At 41.2% G+C, this 21,093-nt stretch overlaps 1 protein-coding gene across 1 annotated transcript in view; it reads right to left on the bottom strand.

The window, feature by feature from the left end:
* Positions 1–1,141: 1,141 nt before the first annotated feature.
* The window catches only part of ulk4 (unc-51 like kinase 4), an 84,279-nt gene continuing 64,327 nt past the window's right edge, over positions 1,142–21,093 (bottom strand). The window contains exons 32-36 of the mRNA XM_069656585.1: positions 19,606–19,772; positions 16,676–16,777; positions 13,640–13,834; positions 7,123–7,211; positions 1,142–1,235 (exon numbers count right to left, since the gene is read on the bottom strand). Coding sequence (XP_069512686.1) covers positions 1,175–1,235; positions 7,123–7,211; positions 13,640–13,834; positions 16,676–16,777; positions 19,606–19,772 — 614 coding nt within the window. The 3' untranslated portion in view covers positions 1,142–1,174. The remainder of the gene's footprint in view (positions 1,236–7,122; positions 7,212–13,639; positions 13,835–16,675; positions 16,778–19,605; positions 19,773–21,093) is intronic.

Genomic DNA, 21,093 nt, shown 5'->3' with positions numbered 1-21,093 from the left:
ACTGTGATAAACTGGGGTTTGTATAACAATGTGGATGGTATTATACAGATCAGTGACCACTGTTTGCTGCAGCTTCCTGAGATTAGTCAAGAATATGGACTGAAGAACTAAAAGTCTAAAGTGGTGACTGTTTTCCAGAGGACTTGATGCTGCGTGTAGAGGGGTTAGGGGGCATTTGACATGAGAACTAAGCTTTGTTTTACCCTCAATACTCCCTGACTTCATCCAGTTTCCCACAAAGATAACACTCCTGTTTTTAATGCAGTCACCTCCTGTAATGTTTAACTATAGAACACATAGAATAATCGTACAGTTTAACCTGTTTAGAATCTAATGGTAGAGACCTACATACTCTGTAGAGTATTACCTCTGTATTAAACTGTTCACAGCCCTGGTCCCTGCTGCCAGCATGCATAACGTCTTCGTCTGTGGGCACCATGACTCCTGATGAAGGGACAAATTACAGCGAGTGATGTCATTAAAGTAAATGGAAAAGCTGCCAGTGGCTGAGCAGTGTGTTGCTCACAGCTACATTAACCATCAGGGTAATTTAAAATGTGTGATTTTGTCACATTACAGACATATGTGATGACAGACTCATGAGCTAACACGCTAATGCTCCACCATTAGTGCTTCTAGAGTCTCGGATGACCCCAAAAGCCAGCGCTGTGACAGTCTGAATTAACACTCACGGTGTAATCCTCTGCACTCTGATGGACACAGGATGGATCTTATGATGGAGCTGTCAAATCATTTTAGTGACACAGAAATATTTATTACTGTCATTGATCCAATTTGCCAATTTGAGTCATGCAGAGGGCTGCAGTAAGTGAGCGCTCTGATTGCACACGGTCAGATTCACTCATCTCTGTAGCTGCTCTCAGCAGCAGCTTAAACTGGTTCATTTAAAAATAAAACGATTCATGAATGTAAACTACATTATACTAAATTGTTGTTTTTACAGCCAGTACAATTAGTATTACCGAAACTCATTAAAGAGATCAATTAAGAGACTTAGCAAAAAAGACATTTTATTCTAAAACAGACAAATTGACAGATCCTTACTCATAAACAGTTACCTGAAGTCTTAGAGAAACTCCAAAAAGCAGACTACCATCAATAAATATCTTGAAAGGATGATTTTAGTTTGCTAAACATTTGGAGATGAGAAGCTTTAGGATGCAGAGATCTGGTGGAGGATTTCAGCAGCCACAGGAACCACATCGCCATGACACCTGCGACAGAGGAAAAATATGATATTATTCACTGCAACATGACTCTTATTTGGTTTATATATACAGTATATGACCAATGTGATCGCATTTTCCTCATTCCTTACATCATTCCTTAGAGTAAGATGTATTCAGTAAAACATCCACTAAGGCCTAAATGGACTCAGAGGTCAGATTTAGGGTGATAGGGTTCCCCAGAGACAGAGTGACCTCCAAAGACTCTTAGTCGTAAACAGACACTGTTTATTGTAAATTCCTTCTGTGCTTAATGCCGATCGTCACTGGTCCTGTATTCGACCTTCGAGTGATCTGTTGTTAGGGGCAGAGCGGCTCCAGCCTCACATTGGTTCCTGCCTGCTTCTCTGTACACTTGAGAGTGTCTGTCTTATAGAGTATAGGTAAGAGTGCTAACATTGCTCTCCTAAGTTGGGACCTACTGGCGTTAGGGATGTCCTTATATGGAGTACAGGAGATAGAGACAACCTCATCTGAAATGATAAATAATGAGCACTAGGAATGGTCTGTTAGAAGTGACTTGGCATTACACTACACCTCCAAGTGCATTGTTTCTGTCACTTCTCCTTGATCAAGACATATAAACTCTTCAACTCAAGCCACCAGAGACTCCTGAGTCTTCTTCCATTTCTGGGTTGTCAAGCAACAACTAATATTCTGAATATGAGCTCCTTTCTGGGTTATTCTGGCTTAACCTCCTTCTTTTACATCTGGAAATGTTTCGGTGTTTGAAACAGATTTGACCATGAAGTAAATATCTTAAACTTCTAAGAGGAACTGTTCTCTGCTAAGTAGAAATCCTGACCGTTAATGAACATCAGGCCTTTGACCTATTCTGAGCACCAGCACGCAGGTACATCTACAGCTGTGTGATGTGAAAAAAGCAGCTCCAAACTTTAAAGCTCACGGTTTGAGGTCTCAGTGACCTCAGAGGCATGTAGGCTGCTGTGTTGGCTCTTATTTGTACTTTTTGGTTGATTGGAAGCCAAAGCAGTCTCTATATGAAACTTGAAGTACAAGCCCTTATGGTTATAGATTCTTTACTCTAAACTGTTGGCCAACAGTGGATATAAAATTGATGATTATCTGTAACTGTTTATGCCTATATTGTTTGAGGAACCTTGCTGTTGAAAATGACAATAAAAGGTGTTGAGTGTATTTGTAAGTGTGGCTGCTGAGCGCTGTGGAGCAGGTGTGTTCATGTAGCATGGTGCTGACTGACTGACTGAATGAATGAAGGCCCTGCAGTCACTGCTGCTGCTTCCACCCAGCTGACGTTTCATCTCTGTTCTCCAAACACTTTAATTTCTTCATTTATTATAATTTCCTCTTCATGTCACGTCATGATGAGGCATTAAAACACTGTTGCACATTCAAAATAGTACAAAAAAGTCAATATAGTAGTTACCTTAATAAAAAACCATATTCTCGAAACATACAAACACTTGTTAAATTGTGTCTTGGCTACAACATCCAGTCTGCTCCGACCCTGCAGGCTGTCTCTCCTCCTCCACCTCTCCTCCCTCTCCAGCTCTTATCTCCCTCCCTCGCCCTCCTCTCTCTTCTCTTCCTCCCAGGTGTCTTTGAGGGTAGCCTGACAGCCAGGCCGGCAGAGCCCACCCCCTCAGTTGATTAAAACCTCCATAATTAAGCTAATTAACAGAGCTCCCAGAGGCCTTAGAAATCCTTGAAAGTTTGTGAATTTCAAGAGCATAAATTGGATCCATAAAAGTTTTAGGAGGAAACTTTCTCTGTCAGCAGCTGGAGCGGAGGATAGCAGAAAGGAAATAATTGGTTTTAGATTACAGTGAACGGCCATTAGCCTCACACTCGCCTCACACCAACACTCGGGCTGTTTCCTTTGTTAACAGGAGCCAAAGCACGAGCTGCAGAACTGAGTGGACAAGCAGGTGCCTCACTGTTTCCCCCACTCAAACAGTTGTCAGCTTATTACCTCAGTGGACTTATCGCCATCTCTTTCCTCATAACCTGGGCAGTTTTTACAAAAGAAGCAGTTTAGAGATCTGCTCTCAGTGTCCTGACTGAACTGAAGAAATACAGGACTTTGTGTTGTTGAGTGGTCATTAGAGCTGCACAATAAATCGTAATTTCACAGTCATCACGATTTGAAGATTATGAGTGAACACATTGATTGTATGAAATTATAATTACAGAAAATCATTGTACGTACAACTTCCATGCAGTCACATCAGCATGCAAACATCTGACCTTTCAGATAGAGCCCTGGATACATGGGCCCTTTATTTACACCATGTCAGTCACCACTGCCGATCAGATGAAACACAAGCTAGCTGTCAGAGACCCTCAGATTAATTTGGGTAATTTTGCCGGTGACTGTGATGTTACTGTAACTGTAACCACTAAATGTGGTAAGGAAGGCCTTGTGGTTAAAAAAAACCCCATCACTTCTTTCATCTGGATTTGATTTGGATTCCAGAGGAGAGAATATGACAACACGGGTTCTGTGTGAAATATGCAGAAGAGCAAATACAGTAAAAGTTATAGTTAAGTTTCAGGTAAACATGCAGGTTTCTTTTTTTATTACATGGCTGTGTTAAATACTTGATTCTGATTGGTTTATTACGGCATTCCGAGGTCTGTTATGTCTCGATAACAGACTGTTGCTCTGAAGAACAGTCCGTTGCTAGGGACGTGGCTCTAATCACAAAATCTGGAGGACTAACTGTAATCATATCAATCTGCCTAACAAAGTCAATAAAGGTAAATTTGACATTGTCTGTTTACAGAGGGAAAAAGGAAAGAGACAAACCAGCAGAGAGGAAGGCTAAACGATGCAAAACTGCAGGCTACGACAGAGAGATTTACAAAAGTGAAGACGGCACATGAAGGTGCTGCACTTATTCCTGCGGTCCCGTCCACTGTGTTTTACTTCACCATCAGTGGAAATGTTTCTATTTAATGTGAGTAATAACAGCTCGGTTAGCTAATTTTAAGAAGGCTAGGGTTAACTGTTGCCATGGACGCAGCTCTCACTGTGAGTGTAACAGACTACTTTTAAATGAAAAAAATGGCTTAATATATCGCCTGTCATATTGTCATTGACATACTGAACCATGTTTTCGAACATTACAGATTTTTCTCACACCCTGCAGGCTTTGTGATCTTATATAAAGCAGGTATAAAATGCGCGTACAGCAGAGGTGAGCTGTTCGTTTAACTAATGTTTGTGTGTCTTATGCACCACCTTGGATTAGCTTCAGTAGCCCTCCATCCACTCTGCGTGTCATGCTCTAAATGTGTCTTTTGAATGGATTTATTTGAAGAGTATGAAAAGAAATCCATTTGCACTCGAGTGGCTTTTTACATACTGTTATGATCAGCTGTAGTGGGCTAGTGATGAAGGTCTTCTATATATGTGTGGTTTAGGTAGGTAGGAGGCAGGGTCAGAAATGACGTCACACTTGGGGGTGGTGGCTTTGACTCATTACCTGGTGTGGAGTGAGTTTTCTCTGGCGTGGTTTCGGCGAGGACAAAGAAGACGCCCAAGGCAAGACATCTCTTTAAAGCCAAAGACTGAGAAGACTTTGACCCCTAAGTCTCACGTCAAAGTCTAATGCAACACGTAGGGAGAGGCACTAGGTTACAGACTTGCTAACCTTAGCTAACTATAGGAAACAAGTCTGTTTAGTATAAATGTTAAAGTTTGGGGTGTTCAGAGGAGTTTAGTAGTTCTCTGAGCTGCCTCTGTTGTGTGAGCAGACATTAGCGAGCTGAACGTCTGCCTGCTGGGTTTGTGTTTATGTTTGACTGAACTCAGATCAGGTTTTGGGCCTCCAGGCTTTTCTTCAGGATGGAGGAGTGTGAGTAACGCCCCCTCTCCCCTCCCTCTACTCTCGGCCAGGCCTGAGGTTTTGAAAAGGCATTCCTCAGGTTGCCATGGTGAAAGCTGAATGACATCATTCCCCTCTCCTTCCCTCTCTTCTTCCGTCTCCTCTCTCTGCCCCAACTCCTCTCACCCTCTCAATTAGACCCCCCCTCCTCCCCTCCCTTCCACTCCTCTGCTCTCCTCATAACTCCTTTCATCTCCTGCCCTTTCTCCTAAAACCTCTGCTCCCCTCCTCCTACCGCTAAACCAGTGGGAGTGTGCCAGTCTCAGCCACTTCAAAGGCCAGAGCCGATCTCAGCTTTCATCTGCCAGAGAGGGAGAGGAGAGAGAGGAGACGAGGGGAGAGGAGAGGAGATGAGGAGAGGAAGAGTGGGAGAAGGAAGGCACAATAGAGAGAGAAAGAAAGAAAAGGGTGAAAAGGAAAGAAAATGAGGAAAATTTGGGGGGTGAGAGGAGGAGAAATCTGTATAGAGGGGGACAAAAAGGGAAGAAAAGGGGTGACGAAGGAGAAATGAGGGGGAGAGGGAGGGGAGAGAGGAGAGGCCTCTATAGCAGGACAACAATACACCTTTATTATCGATCTGACAGGGTGTGTGCGTGATTGAGAGACTGAGTTTGTATATAGAATGGGGTGAGAGCCGGTATTGTGTGTGGGTGTGTGCACTAATTGTGTGCGTGTGTGCGTGTGTGTGTATGCATCTGTGTTTGTGTGTGACAGGTCTCTGGTCTCATACAACTACAGATCAAACGAATCCTGGTCACCACAGCGACAAAACACTCGACTCAAAGAGGAAACACACACACTCATAAAAGCAGAGAGATGCAAAGATACAGGTGCACACATGAACACACACACACACACACACACACACACACACACACACACACACACACACACACACATTCCCAATATTACAGATTTGTTGGCATCTTTGGTAAACATTAACTATTAAAGATAGGAAATAGAGAGTTGTATTTGTTTTTGTAACTATTTCAGATATCTAAAGTGTTGGCCTCTTCCTGGCGTACTTTTAAGAATATGCATCTAAATTTGTGTCAGAACAATCAGCTCACTTTTAGACTTGTTCCTGCTCTTGAAAAGATCTCACTTAGCTCGTCAAAAACGCAGGAAAGTCACTGTTTTTTAAAAATAAACATCTAAGTAATGAATCCCAAAGTTTAAATGTAGAATGCAGAAATGTGTTGTATTATTATTTTATGATATGATATTTATATAGGTTTATTCACATAAAAATCTGACTACTTTTTGTGTACATATTACATAATAAAGCATTCTTTTAAACACTTGTTTACAAAGTTAAGCTGTAAAGTCAAAGTTTGTGCAGGTTGATTTCTTCCTGATTTTGTAACTTCCTGTGTGGTTAAAAACAAGCCATCCGTCCTTACACAGAGAATCACAGTCAGAGCAGTGATTCTCTTTCTTGTGGTTGAGTGTGTATTAAACTAGTTTCATATTTTCCATCATCCTCTCTGCAGAAACACCTAAGCTCCAACAAAGAGGGAAGCTGTTACCTTGACAGGTGTGTGAGGGAGGTAAAGGTAATGTTTCCCGCCATTAATAGAAAAGATTAAGACGCTCCGAAACAAAAAGGAATGTTATATTTTGTATAAATTTGATCTTTCAGCCCTTTGTGTACCCTTTAGCTGACCCTCTGTCCTGAAGGAGACTCGCATCCTTTCAATTAAACATGAGGAACAGTCGAGTTTTGAGATGTGCATGTCATAGACATGTTCAGACATGCGTAAAAATAATAAGATGAAGGAAAGTGCTGCAGGAGATGTTTCTAAATCCACAGTGATTTGTTTTTGGTGGTTTTTGAGGTATGGTTTAAAAAGTGACGTACACGCACTACTGACAGAAATGACCTCCTTAAATACATTGACTCTGCTCTCTGCAAAGCATCTGTTGTATCAAAATGGAATTCTAATATGACACACACACACACACACATACACACACACAAAGGGCATTTAAAGAGCACAAACCTGTGGGATGTAGTTATATCTCTCAGTAGACTAATAAGCTCCGCCCCTTCAGGACATTCAGACCAATCAGGTCGCTCTGTAGTCTGCACCTGAAGAAAGAGGGAGAGAGGCAGACGACCCTTAAACATGTGGTTAAACAGCAGTGGCTCACACTTGACAAAGGATGTGATAAAGGGGGTGACATGGAGTAAGATAAATACTGAGTAGTGTGTGACCATAAAGCAGTTTGGAAGATAGCACAGGATTACAATAATGACCTACACTACCAAACACATTGCATCACCTTTTCTGTATGCCACCTGTGCAATTCACACAGTCACACATTGAACAACTGTGAACTTTGACCTTTAAAGCCAGTTGGAGATCACCCCAAAACTGTAAAAAAAACACACACCTTGTCCTTCTTTTCATTTTGCTCAAAACAGGTTGTAATGTTTGTCAACACAAACCACTGACTGACTCTTTGAGCCAAAAGTGAATATTACTCATCAATCCTCTTTCATCCTGTTAAAGCTCAATGAACTACACTTTCAATGAGCTCAAAAACTTGACATCACAATACGAGCAGTGCAGCATGACTGTTTATGATGTCCTGTTTCTGGCTTAAAGACTGATGAAACAGAGGCTAAAGACAAGCTGCTAAAACCCCTGTTCATCATTCATCAATAACAAGAAACCAAACACAACACATCTAAACCTCAGAAACATCAATTTCACATTCTTCATCTTTTCACAACCACATCATCGTAAGTGTCAGTGTCACGTGCTACTCTCACAGAAATCACATCACACTCATTTTTCAATGTCAATGCAAAGTAAAATGATCAAAGAGCTAATTTGCCAAAATCCAGTTGAATACACACAGACACACACTTGCACACACACTGTGTTACATTAATGTTTCTTCATATAAACCCTTTTATTTGCTCTTTGTTCCACAGATTGTTTTTTGATCCTTGCTCTGCTTACTGCTCCTCAGTCATGGTCACAGTTTTGTTGCTCCATGAATTTATTCTCTGATACCACGGCTGAACTTGTGCCCCTCACTGGATTACACTGTCAGCTGAACAGTAACCTCACTGAATTTACTTCCTGCATCATTTGTTCTCTTTATCTTTCCTCTGTATTTATTCCTGTCCAGACATGTCTCCCAAAACCATGACACCTCGGCTCCACACCCACACAGTAACACCTGGTCCACAGACTGCTGTGTGTGTGTGTGTGTGTGTGTGTGTTAGGGATGGTTTTCACTTTAAAAATGTGCATTTACAGTGTTCAAAATAAACAGCATGTTTAGACTGAGGTTTTCTATGTCTGCTTTACCATTGTGTAAAGGTTGTGTCAGTATATTTATGTGTGTTTGCGTTTACGTGTGACTCTGTGTTTGGTCAGTGCGCTCCCTCTGATCTCTGGTGACATCATCACCTCTGTCTCTGCAGCGACACAGCATTGTTGTTGCTAGGCAACGAGTTTAGGAGGAGACAAAGATGCTCCCCTCACTCGCTTATTTTCCAACTAACACGCACACACGCACACACACACGCACACACACACACACACACACACTTTGCCTTCCACATCAGGGAGAGGGGACATTTATGTGTGCCAACTACTTAAAACACACACACCTCCAGCTCTCCACCTCGTCTTCACGCTCTCCTCCACCCTCATCCTCATCTCTACCTGACCAACACCCTGACTAATACTACTGAACTCAAAGTTAGATGAGAGGCACATAGACAGACAGACACATTCAGACATGTTCTGAATGTGTCTATGCCTCTCATAGAGACAGTACAGAAACATCAAACAAGTGAAAAACCTGACAGTAGTGAAAGCTAGAATTTACAAAACTACATAGATGAGGCTAAAAACAGACTAACACGGCCACATTTATAAACATTATACACAAACAATGGGGGCCAAAGTCTAAGAGCACTGGTCAGGATGCTTCTAACTTGCATGTCCTGTCTAATGAGCTGTCCAAAATCTCTTACAAGTGTTTAACTGGGTTGAGATCAGGTGACTTGACGGCGACAGCATAAGATTCACATCATGTCACACTCATTACACTATTCAGTGACCTCTTGTGCCTTATGGAGGGGGGCTTTGTCAACCTAGACAGACCACTCCCACCATGATGTTACATCACAGGATAAAGTTGATCCCTCATAGAAACTTTATATTGATTTGTAGTGACCCTAAACCATGCCAGCAAAATGCCCCCCACAGCCTCACAGGACCAGCAGATACTCTCACTTTACGTATCAAGCATTCAGGCGTTTCTTTGTAATATCGAAGACTTCAGTTGCATTCTCTTTGGCGGCACCTTTGGCAATAAACAGTCACTGTGGGAGGATGGTCCCAGACGTTCACGGTTGGCTCCCTTTGTAACAATTCTAACTCTTGAAAACTTTCCTTCTTAGACTGTTTGCCTTCATCTGAGCGTCAAATTTGTTTCTTTTTCTTTGGATTTTCACTTATTTTTGAAGTTGTATCTGTAGTCATCGATCTTTAAATAAGTAATAAGTAAATAAGTCTGTCCTATTACTTTACAGTTCATTTGAAGATCTCAGTTTCGTTCTCTTTGGCGGCTTCTTATGCAGATAAAAGGCAAGATAACCAGAACGAGAACCATCGATCTTTTCTTTGTTTGTTCAGCCATAGTAGATTACCGTTTACTCGCAACACCTGCAGAGACCAGAAAAGCAGCCGCTTAGCTCCTCCTACCCTCTCTGGCAGACCAACCACTGCTGGCTGATGGAAAACATGTCACTAACTGGGCGCCACTTGTGATTTTAGTCGCAAACGTCGCCACAGACACCCAGTCTGTAATACTGCAAATGCAAAGGCTCGATAGTGACTTAAAATTCATTTATTTAAATGAAAATCTTTGAGATTATTACTTCAATAGAACAGTTTGAATGCTTATTATTTGTACTTGGACTTGTTGACACCCAGTCCATAATAATCCTCTATACTGCAAATGTAAAGGCTTTCATCAGTGGGCCATAGACTCAATCACCATTATGTTACCTCATTCGGCGATAGATAGTGACAGACATTTACTTACATGAAAATCTTCGAGGTTATACCTTTAATTAAGACCTGTCTGTACGTAGGTATGGTATCTGGAATAATAATCGTAATAATAAACAATATAGCAGTAAACCCAGCATGAATCAATACTAATGGTAACATTAGCCTAAATTAGAATTAGCATTCCAAAGCTGCACAAGTTTATAAGCAATAGTGCGGAAATAGTATGTTGGCTTACATTTACTCAAAGAAATATTATCGGAACAAACAAACTCGTATAAGCCCAAAACTCAGTAATGCATGGCCACAAAACATCAAGTACCTGTAGCATGTCTTCTGTAAGTAAAAAAACTTCCTTTCAATAATACTCTGATGAGTAGATCAAATCCAGCCATGTCATACGACCGCATTGCTTCAATAAAAACGATAAAACTCAAAGAAATCTGACCTTTTGTACAAAGGAGTCTCGTTGGTAGACATCACACATTTGCCTAAATTAATTTGCTGACCTTAAAGTAGTGCACTTTCTTAGATATGTTTTCTACATTGTTCTACATTCTACATTCATAACTTTTTTGTTTTTAATGATTCTAACTCTCAAACTTTCCAAATATTTCCAAGGCTACAAGAAAATATGACATTTTATTAATGTGGTTTATCCTGGTTTTGCTGTCTCTCAAGACGGAGTCGGATTATATCAGTCAGAAATATAGAGAGCGAAATTGTCCATCTTTTTGATGCTCATTGATGGATGCATGATGGATAAAAGTTTCAGTGTTTCAGGCTCAAACATATAAAAGGTTACAATAATTGGATATGATATCCTCTGACATTTTCAAGACTCTGCTCTGAGACATTTTGTCCTCGGGAGATGAGAGCGGAGGAAGCTTCCAGACACGGGAGTGGGATTAATAAGCAGTGAAAGGAGGAACATAGAACAGCATCGACATCAACATCCTGCCTTGCTTTAAAGATCCAGGTTTCTCACGCAGTCTGAACACAAATTATACAAAAACACTAAATTATAGTCAACAGTATTTCTGCCAGACAAGTTGACAGTTTAATGGTGTTTTATTTGTAAATGGGGCTTGAGAGAGAAAAATTAATTGTGCATAAGGGGCCGACCTATGAACACAAAACAATCTATGATGCCAGAGTTTAAAAAAGATTGTATTAATGAAAATCAAACCGGTTTAAATGAAAGAACAAATGCTTGTTTCTCAGAGAACTTCTTAGGAATTCCCTTTCATTTAATTAGCATTCCCCTTTAAGTCTCTCCAAGTTGTGTGTTGAAAAAAAAGTTGAACATTTCACTAACTCTTGATTCACACTCTCCCTCTCTCCTCGTCTGCAGTTTCAGAGCTATTAGCGGGATCTTTGATTGAGATTAACAGAGCCCTGAAATCAATGAAAGATAATTAAAAAGCCTTTGTTAAAGGGCAGGCACTTCTCTGAGTGTGTAGGAGTGTGTTTGAAAGTGGATGTGTGAGTCATTGTGTTACTGAGTCGGTATATGTGTGAACATTTCTGATTTGTGGATAATGAACCTCTGATGCTGTTTTTAAAGGTGCACGTTGATCTCTGCAGACTGATCGGCTGATTGACAAGGAGATTCAAGACAACTTAGCAAGCAGCTATAAGATCCTGTTCAAGGGTTTGTTCCAAACTTTAGCTACTGGACGTCATTAGAAAATAGGTACAAAGTGAGGGAGGAGTATAGTGACAGTACTCTGAGGGTACTTTAACTATTCACTATCCTGTAAATGAGCTAATGTGCATGACTTAAATGACAAAAGGTGCAGATGGGTAGATGGGTACTGATTTCTGTCCGTAGTACGAAGCTGCTTCGTGACTCATTCATTAGCTACACAAAAAATAGCAAAAAAACACGCACACAGTTTTGTGAGTGCGGGGTGGTGCGCAGGACAGTGAATACACACCTTGATGTGACTGTAGCTGTAAGCACACGAGGTAATGAGGGAGTTTCACAAGAGGACAAACTTGCTACATGAGACGGACAGGAACAGAGACAGAGGTAAGACTGTGTGTGACAAAATTTTGTGTGTGGGTGGATCAGGTGGCTGGAAGTAATTAGTGAGAAGAATCAAAAATACACAAACTCTCTCTCTCTTTCTGTCCTACTCACACACACAACTACAAACGTGAGGTGGTTTTCAGGCACAGGCTTCAGTCAGAGAACATGATCTCAGGGTGACAGCTGACCTTGTGTCCTACATGCAGAAACTCACAACCCTGCGGCCGAGTCAAAACATTAGGAATTCACTTTACATAATTTATATGGCTCTAGAAAAATCAACCACTTTCCTAAACTGGTAGAGTTGTTTTTTTGAAATGTATTTTTACTGGACTCTGCTGACCAACCCCGTCAGTTTTCTAGATGGTCAATTTAATGTTGGAGAATTCTGCAAAACCCTGAATTACATTATATAAACTAATATAATCATTTCAAATATCTGCCAAGTATTGTTGAGCTTTGGCAGCCAAAAATCCCTGTTCAAGGTTTGAGAAATTACTAGGCACAGATCTCGTTCAGCAGAAACATCCAGAATGACTTTAGTTCCTTGGAAAGCAAGACTGCAGATTGAATACAAACTATGTTGTTTGACTGCTTCAGAACTGGCTCTGTCTCATGAGGAAGGAGTGTCTGGTCAATAATTTACCTGCTGTTCTGTTAACTTTCTCAGTGGCTTTTTAATTCAACTGAACAGGCTGCCAATTTAAAGTCGACAGCACACCTCAATAAAATGTCTGTCTGTATAATTGAATTGCTACAGCCTCATCTTACTGTTGTGTGTCTATAAAAAACTGACACCTTGTTAAAATCTGGTAGACTTTCTGGGGTATGTGAACTGCAGCTGCTTCAGTTTTCTCCAAGTTACTTCATGGAGCTGATGTGATTTAGTGCATTTAGAAAGTAGAAGCTTTACTTAATCTTCACCTGCTTCACCGCAGAGCGCTCTCTTACGAGTCGTCTTCAGCCTGTACAACAAATCACTTCAAAATTTGACAATCAGACAAAATTGGACAGACACTCGTAGAGAGAGTGACAGGCAGATACAAACCAACACTTTATCTACCTCTCTGTCTCGCTCCCTCTGTCAGTCTAGTTCTGGTGAACTCACACACTCTATTTACAGAACAGCAGCACAGCAGGGCTGTCTCTCTCTCTCTCTGGGTGTGTGTGCACGTCTGTTTGTATTGTTCCCATATTTTCATTATGCAGTGTTTGCAAACAAAAAAAAATACAGACAAACACGGAGCATGTTCTTGAATCAGAGATACGAACATGCTGGGATATGACCAGTATTATCACCTTCAAAGAGACACACATAAAACACACATTGAGGTCTGTGTTTTTTTTGTCAAGCCACCAATGTTGACGTGTGTGAACATTTTTGTGTATATGCATAGATGTTGGTATGTTGTGTCTGCATGTCTAAGTGTGCACTGCACTCACCAGCCGTTTGATGATTCTGAGTGTTGTGCGTTGGATTCGGGGGGTCTCGGTGTGCATGTGTGTGCGCAGCACATGTGAAAAGTTTTGCAAACAGGACGGTGACAGGCAGTGGTAACCCTCTCCTCCATACAGCTGAACCAGGAGGGACAGACACTGAACAGACTCCTCCCAAACCTCCTGGTTTTCAGCGGACAGCTACAAGCAGAAGATAAAAGTGTGATGACATAAAAGCATGCGTCATGTTTCACTTTATGTTACTGTGGTTGCCCAAGGCCATGGACTGGAGTAAAGAGAAACTTGTTCTAGCAGAACTTATAGTATTTATCATAAATAAAATGTGAGAATAACTCAAACAACAAAGGCATACTTGTGCATGCAGTGTATTGAAACATACATGAGAAATGTGTATTTGAGTATAAATAAAATTTGTGCAAAATGTATGAATTTGCTGTAAAGTGCGGCTGTATTTATTTATTTATTTGTAAATCTTTTTTAATAATAATTGATTGAATGATCCACAGAAACACTGCCAGAAGGGATTTATTGTGTCTGGTTTCATCAACTCTTTTAGAGGTCATATCATGTAATGTTTAACAAGATGATACTGTTTACATCTTATATTGGTACTTGTAATTGATCCATTTCCAAATTAATTAACTGAATGCACAGAGTGAATGAAAACACTTGCAGACCATGCATCCATAATTATCCCACTACTCTTAAGAACTGTCTTCTTGTAGCATAAGTGTGTTCTTCTGTTTTAATGATATTAGATTCAGGGATCATATTGACGGTTCTGCCGTCTCTATCCCACTAATCTCCCATGGGGCAACGGGACTGCCTAGAGGCCGGGGGTGTGTCAGCTGCCCCCTTAACCCTCTCATACAACCACACACACAGACGCCCACCCAACACTCAATGTGTCAAGTATCAGTAAAAACCTCAATTGTGTCCCATGAGACCTCCTCTTCACCTCCTCCCACTTTCCTAACCCCCCCTTCTCTACGTCCTGAACTTCCCATGATGCCTCACAGCACCCTCTCTCATTGGCATGGATTCTCCCCGTCTTTCTTCCCTCCTCTCCTCCTGCCTGTGAATCTCATTTCCTCCTCTTCCCTCTCTTCTATTCCTTCAAAATCAGAATCCTCTACCTTATCTTCTCTAACACCTGACCTGTCGCTCATTTGTTTTGAAATATTTGCAAATCATGTCACATGTATTTTTAATGTAAAGTAAGTTGCAGAAGGTAAGAAACAAAGACCTCCATTCATCAAGCAATTCAATTAGATTGTAACGCTAATATTAAAGTATTTCAATCATCATTGTGAGATTCTGAGTGCAGACAGAGAAAGTTATTTAAATCATATTTGAATGAGAAAAACATTCTATTATAATAATTCCTGAAAGTGATTAATCAGTTCCCAGCAGAGTTATTAGAGCCAGAAGGTGTTGTATGAATGGCTACCGCAATAACATTTCCACATTCCTCTGAGCAGAAGAGTCCAGATTGTACTCCGTCTTATCTTCCTGTTTTTCAGATTACATCATTCTGCACTGGCAGATATAAGAGCCTTTTCTGCAGATTTGTAGGATTAATATTTGTAATAACTTTAGTATAATTACTTCAGTGAACCAGAATAATCATCTGCATTGAACCAGACACGCACTTTGCAAGGAGCATGCTGCATTTAAACACATTCTTTCGCTGAATAACATGCAGCAGAGTCAGAGTGTTAGACAGAGGACACAGAGAGTGTGTGTGTGTGTGTGTGTGAAAGTGCATTTCATCCTTTAAGAGTAGTTTACTGTGGGGCTGCTTGATTAACTTCATTACCATAACAGACAGACACACACTTCCATTGAAAACAGCTAATTAGGAACTTTTAAACACGCTTGTTCAGTAGTGTTGCTGTTCACAGTGATGACAGATGTTTCACACTTAGTTACATGTGTTAATAGTTTCATTCGGTTAGTGAATTGACTCGAATTTTACAGAATTTGTGTCTCTGCTTTATTGCCGTGCGGAACATTAGCTCCAGTCGTGTTTTAAAACATATAAAAAGCTCTGCTTGAAATAATAAATTGTAATAAATAATAAATGTTTTTTTTGCAAAATATGTTTAATTACCTTGTAAAAATCCTCCCAAGGCATCTCCTCCTTCTCCCTCATTAAAAATTCCCAAATCTGCATAGTCCCCGCCCACACGCAAAAACAAAACATGTCTCTGCCATCGTTTAGTGACAACTTGTTGAAAGTTAGCTAGCTTGAAATGTAGTAATTAGTAGTAACATTAACGTTAGTAGTCAGTAGTCAGTCTGCACAAATTATGATGGCAGTTACAGCTGGCTCGCACATCGCCACAGTGGTTGCCATAGGTTGCACATAATGATATGCATAGCGTCACCCTGTCCATTAACGGGATTGGCTCCTTAGGTTTGTGACGTCTCAAACCTGCCAATCTGAAAACGTGTCGTTCAGCCTGTCCTTGGTACACTGCAGTTTAAAAGCAGACAGGCCTAGCCATGGATATGACTGCTGATGTTGTCCCTGATATGTCAGCACATGAAAAACACCACATGGAGATGTTTACAAGGTTCAACACTTGATTTTCATTGGAGGGGGGCTTTAACAACTGCTGAAAAGTGCTGCATAAGAAGTCGGTTTACATTTTTATATTGATCTTTAAATTGTGTCATGACTTGTTTTCTACTTGTATCACTTTGTCTGCTAACTGATGCAAATATTACTCGTGTGAAGAAATTATTCCTGGCAAAAAATAAACACATAACCAGACAAATATGCATGTTCTCTTTCTCTCTCTGTAACATGCACACACAAACACACACATACACACTCACTTCCTTGCATAAATAAGCATACATACACAGTTTGTCAGACAGTATTAGGCATACATTTAGACATACAGTAGACCGACATGCATGCAGGGGGAAACAGAAAATATTTATGTATGCATGCAAGGCACTTTCACACATGCATGCACGCACACACACTGGCCCTGTGAGTGTTGGTCTCACCATGTGAATGAGGAGTGTGCTGAGTTGGCTCAGGGGTCGGTTTTCTAGGAACAGCTTCTCTGCTGCCTCCATCTCCACTGCTGGACAAGATAGCCTCTGGCTCTATACACACACACACACACACACACACACACACACACACACACACACACACACACACACGCAGACACACATACGCACACACAGGCGTTAAATCATTTATAGAGATTTGACAGTCAATAATGATGGATCCAGAGACCTGCCAGGACAGATTCTGTCAGACAGAGACAGACAGAGAGAGACACACTGATAAGAGAGGAACTAGATTTTCTGCATACATTGAGTCATTTTAACACTTTAAAAAGGTGTGTTCAGTAAAACACAGGTTTAAGAGATTTGTCACAGCAAGTTTTTGTATCTCATTAGGTCTTTAGTCCTCTCACACTCTCCTTCTTTCCTGCCCCCCCTCATTAGCACCTCTGTCCCTCACTCTGGCTTATTTTAGTTCACTTCATGCCTACAGTGGAACTTCAGGCCAATTAGTGCTGGGATAATGTGATTAATACTGGCACACATTTTCTCTCCCTCTCATCCAAAGTCACTTCTTCTCTGTTTTGCTCTCCCTCTGCTTCCCTTTTTTGTTCTGTAGGATATATATAATCTGACTCTCTCTCTCTTGACCAGCAGAGTAATAGTTTGGGGAGAGCGCTCTAGTCACGTCCTCTGTCCTTATCAGACCTTATTACCCAAATGAATTTGGTTTGGGCTGAAGTTTTTCTTTTTAATGAGCTTTGCATTTCTCGCAGAATTGATTTCCGCTGCACATTCTGCTTGCTCCTTTTTCCATCTCTGTCTCTCCTTCAATCTCTCCATCCTTCCCTCTCCCTCGTCTGTCCTTCTCTCTTCCACCCGGTCTTTTACCCTGCCTCCCCTTTACTCCCCCACCCCCCTGTCCAGGCATTAATATGTATGCGTTGGGCTGGGGTGCGCACTATGGGGAGATGGGGGCTGGTGTGTATGTGTATGTGTGAGCGTATGTCAGTGTGTGTGTGTCTCTGTGTAGGGAGGCAAGCTGAGGACAAAGCCAGTGGTGATAATGAGGCCGCAGGGACATAGCCAGACAGGCCCCTCTGTGTATGCCTGTGTATGTGTGTGTGTGTGTGTGTGCGTATGTGTGTGTGTGTGTGTGTGTGTCCCATGGACTCGGGACCTCATCCGCTTTCTCCTGAGTCTACAACTTCAATATTGCAGTTGCTTAAACCTGCTAGCTTCCACTGCACACATCAATGGACACACACACAGACATACACATACACACACACACACACACACACACACACACACGCACACACACGCCTTTAGGGACATGATACAAGGGCAACATTTGGGGGGAGTTGACTTTGTGATTCTGTGCTCAACAGAGATGGAACTGGTAAATAGTGGTGAATCAATGTGGGAAATACAGCAGCCCATAACGACCCAGAGAACATGATCCAGCAAAACAAAACAAACACACGACTAACAATCATTTAAGAACATATTTAAGAACAGGATGGTGGTTCAAATGCCTCATCTTCGTCGTCGATCAGGTAAATATTTACCCATGGCTTCTGAAATACACTTACCGGCCACTTCATTAGGTACACCTGATAAATCTAATGTAATCCAATACACCAGCTCAGTCATAAGATTTGCTCTCATGTTGCCTGTACAAGCTGTCATAGAGGTGTTAAGTGATATGACTCTTATGATATTTCAGAGTCAAGGTCATAATTGGTGGTGGGGCTGTACTGAGCTGCATTATATTCAGAGCTGTCCCCCTCATGTATGTAAATATGGAGGACAAAAAATTACAGACACATCTCAATATAATTTAGTTCAGTACAACACATTTGGCCTCAGTAATAAACAGAATTGAATTTAGACACTTCAGACTCTCAACAAAACAAAAGTCAACAAAAACTAAACTTCATACAAGCAGAATCCAAGGCAGTGCTGTTGGATTGAACTGCATTAGATTGTACAGGTGTACCTAATGAAGTGGCCGGTGAGTGTATATTCCTGCTAGCAGGCCTCTACGTAAACAAATCCTCTCTCCAATTCTAACTCACGCCTCCACCGTCCTGTTCAGGTAACATCTCACCACCAACGAGATTTAAGAGTGAGACTTCTCCTTGAATGAGACTTCTGTTTCTGGTGACACAAAAAGGATCTTTCTCTTTAATAAAAGGACGATCTTTATAGGGATCATTTCCATAACGTTGTCAGTAGGGCTGGGTATCAATTAGAATTTCTCAATTCGATTCGATTCGAGGTCGGATCGATCATTTCTGATGCATTTGAGGAAGTCTGGAAATCTGAACTCTGAACGGCTGTCATGACACAGTGTCAGGGAATTTGTCTCAAGTTGAATTTTAGATCTAGAACAGATTGTTAGCTGTTAGCATGGAGATATCTGTTTATAGAGATTACTAAGAAGCTAAATCGTTGTCAGATCACACTGATGGGAGCCTGGATGTCATTACGGCGCATTACGTTCCGCCTGCTTTTGCTCTCCACACGGACTGTTTTTCCTGCATACGCCGCAGCCTGCTGGTACGTGATTGGACAATATTACTCGGACTACAAGTGTAGTACAAATGGAAACCAGAACACTTGCCATCCCTAAAATCCACGTCCCTGCCTACAGACTCTACATTTCTATGTAGAATCTGTAAATAGAGATTACTGTAGAAGTGACTGCAAAAGACCGACCCTAATCTCTGTCACTGTGGTAGAGCATACTTTGATACTCAATGTTAATTTAATGAAGAACTCCAAGATGAAGCTGGAGGGTGTGTTTTATGTTTTTCAGTGCATTATGTGACAATACTCTCCTCTAAGGCAGCTTAGTGATCGATGTTAGAGAGAGATCAGTCTGGTTCTCCTTAGCTATGTTTGAGTGTTCATACCTGCAGTGCGGAGCGGACGACAACAGATGTCTGTTTAAGGATGTTATGAAGCAGCTCCAGAAGGGCTTGTAACACAAGATGGCTGACCTTCCTCCCAGCATGCCCCTCTCCATCCAGGTGGACTTGTGCAGCTTCTGAGAGCGTGCTCACCACCACCTCTATAAGGCCTGTGCAGTCAAAGAAAAACCATTAGACAAAGTTAGTGGGTTTTTGGATGCTCGTTGGCATCACAACTTTCACTCTGATGACAGTCTATCAAGTACGTTACATCTGGCACAGGCTACATCATAACAGACCCAAACCTGTTAACATATAACATTGTTATCTTAAGAAAAACACAGATTCTGTTCAAGAATGTTAGACCAATCAAAAAGCTATTTCTACTACCTGAATGATTAAACTCATCTCACTCTCTCCTACATGTATGTCAGAGGTATAAAACAGTACACCTGAGCCTCACTTGAGTTAATGTCTGTAGCTGCAGGCTCTGGTCTGACTCCACAATAGATCGATAGCTGCTGCACAGGATTAGGGACACTCTCCCTCCTCAGTCGATTAGCATTTCATTGTCACCAATTTATCTTGCAGACAAAAAATAGCTGGATTTGACATTTGACAATCTAAACAGACCTTGAAGCTTTGGGGGTTGAATTAATTTGTGAAAATCAGCTCAGTATCAACACATCCAAGCCCACAGAGTGGTAACACAAACAGCAACGAGAAAGTAGAACTCAAATTGGATGCTCGTCTAAAAATATATTCTGTTCTGCTCTTCATATCTCTTTCCTTCCATCACACCTCCCTAGAAAACCGCCCATGTAGAACAAGTTGTAAAGCTGCTAACCCTTGCAAAGCCTGAATAAATACCTCGTACTAAAGTGCAAAACCATGTTCCTTTGCTTGTTAAATTTAACATGACACAGAAGATATTCTGCATTTTGCAGCTCGATGTGTGTAGCAAGCTTCGAGAGGCTTCCGTCCCTGAGGCGATCACACATCTCGGTAAGTGAAGACACGATGAATTCTAACCTGACGAGATTGAAAAGACATGTGTGTTCCAGTGCCTTAACACTGTGCCTATCAAAGTTGTACTTCTATTTCTGTGCACAAATATGTGAGAGTTAAATAACAAATGAATTAAATTACAGTCTTCACTGGGGAAAATACACCCGGTGTTATTTTCTGTTCCAATAGATCTTTATTTAGAGTGTAGACGATGTGAGGGTGTTTATTTTTATGAGTGGAGGAGCAGCACTGCAGACACTAGAAAGCTGTTAAGTTAGCCTGCTGTCAGGGAGATGTACTGTTACTTTGTCAAGCTGCTTCATAATTAAATAAATAGACTGCTCTGCTTTGGACTGTTCAGTCAAAAAAAAAGGCCTCCTCTGCTGTTAATGTGGTCTGACAATGCAGTCCTGTTCAGATGAACACTCTGCTCTAGATAGAAGCTCATGTATATGTTAATAACATTTTTATGTTCTTATCTGT

The sequence above is a fragment of the Semicossyphus pulcher genome, unplaced genomic scaffold (assembly GCF_022749685.1).
Source record: "Semicossyphus pulcher isolate SPU_LCO1_2020_fin unplaced genomic scaffold, fSemPul1.0.p SCAF_9, whole genome shotgun sequence".
Classification (NCBI taxonomy): Eukaryota; Metazoa; Chordata; class Actinopteri; order Labriformes; family Labridae; genus Semicossyphus; species Semicossyphus pulcher.
The sequence above is the reverse complement of the archived record's forward strand: the minus strand, read 5'-3'. Positions and strand labels throughout refer to the sequence as shown.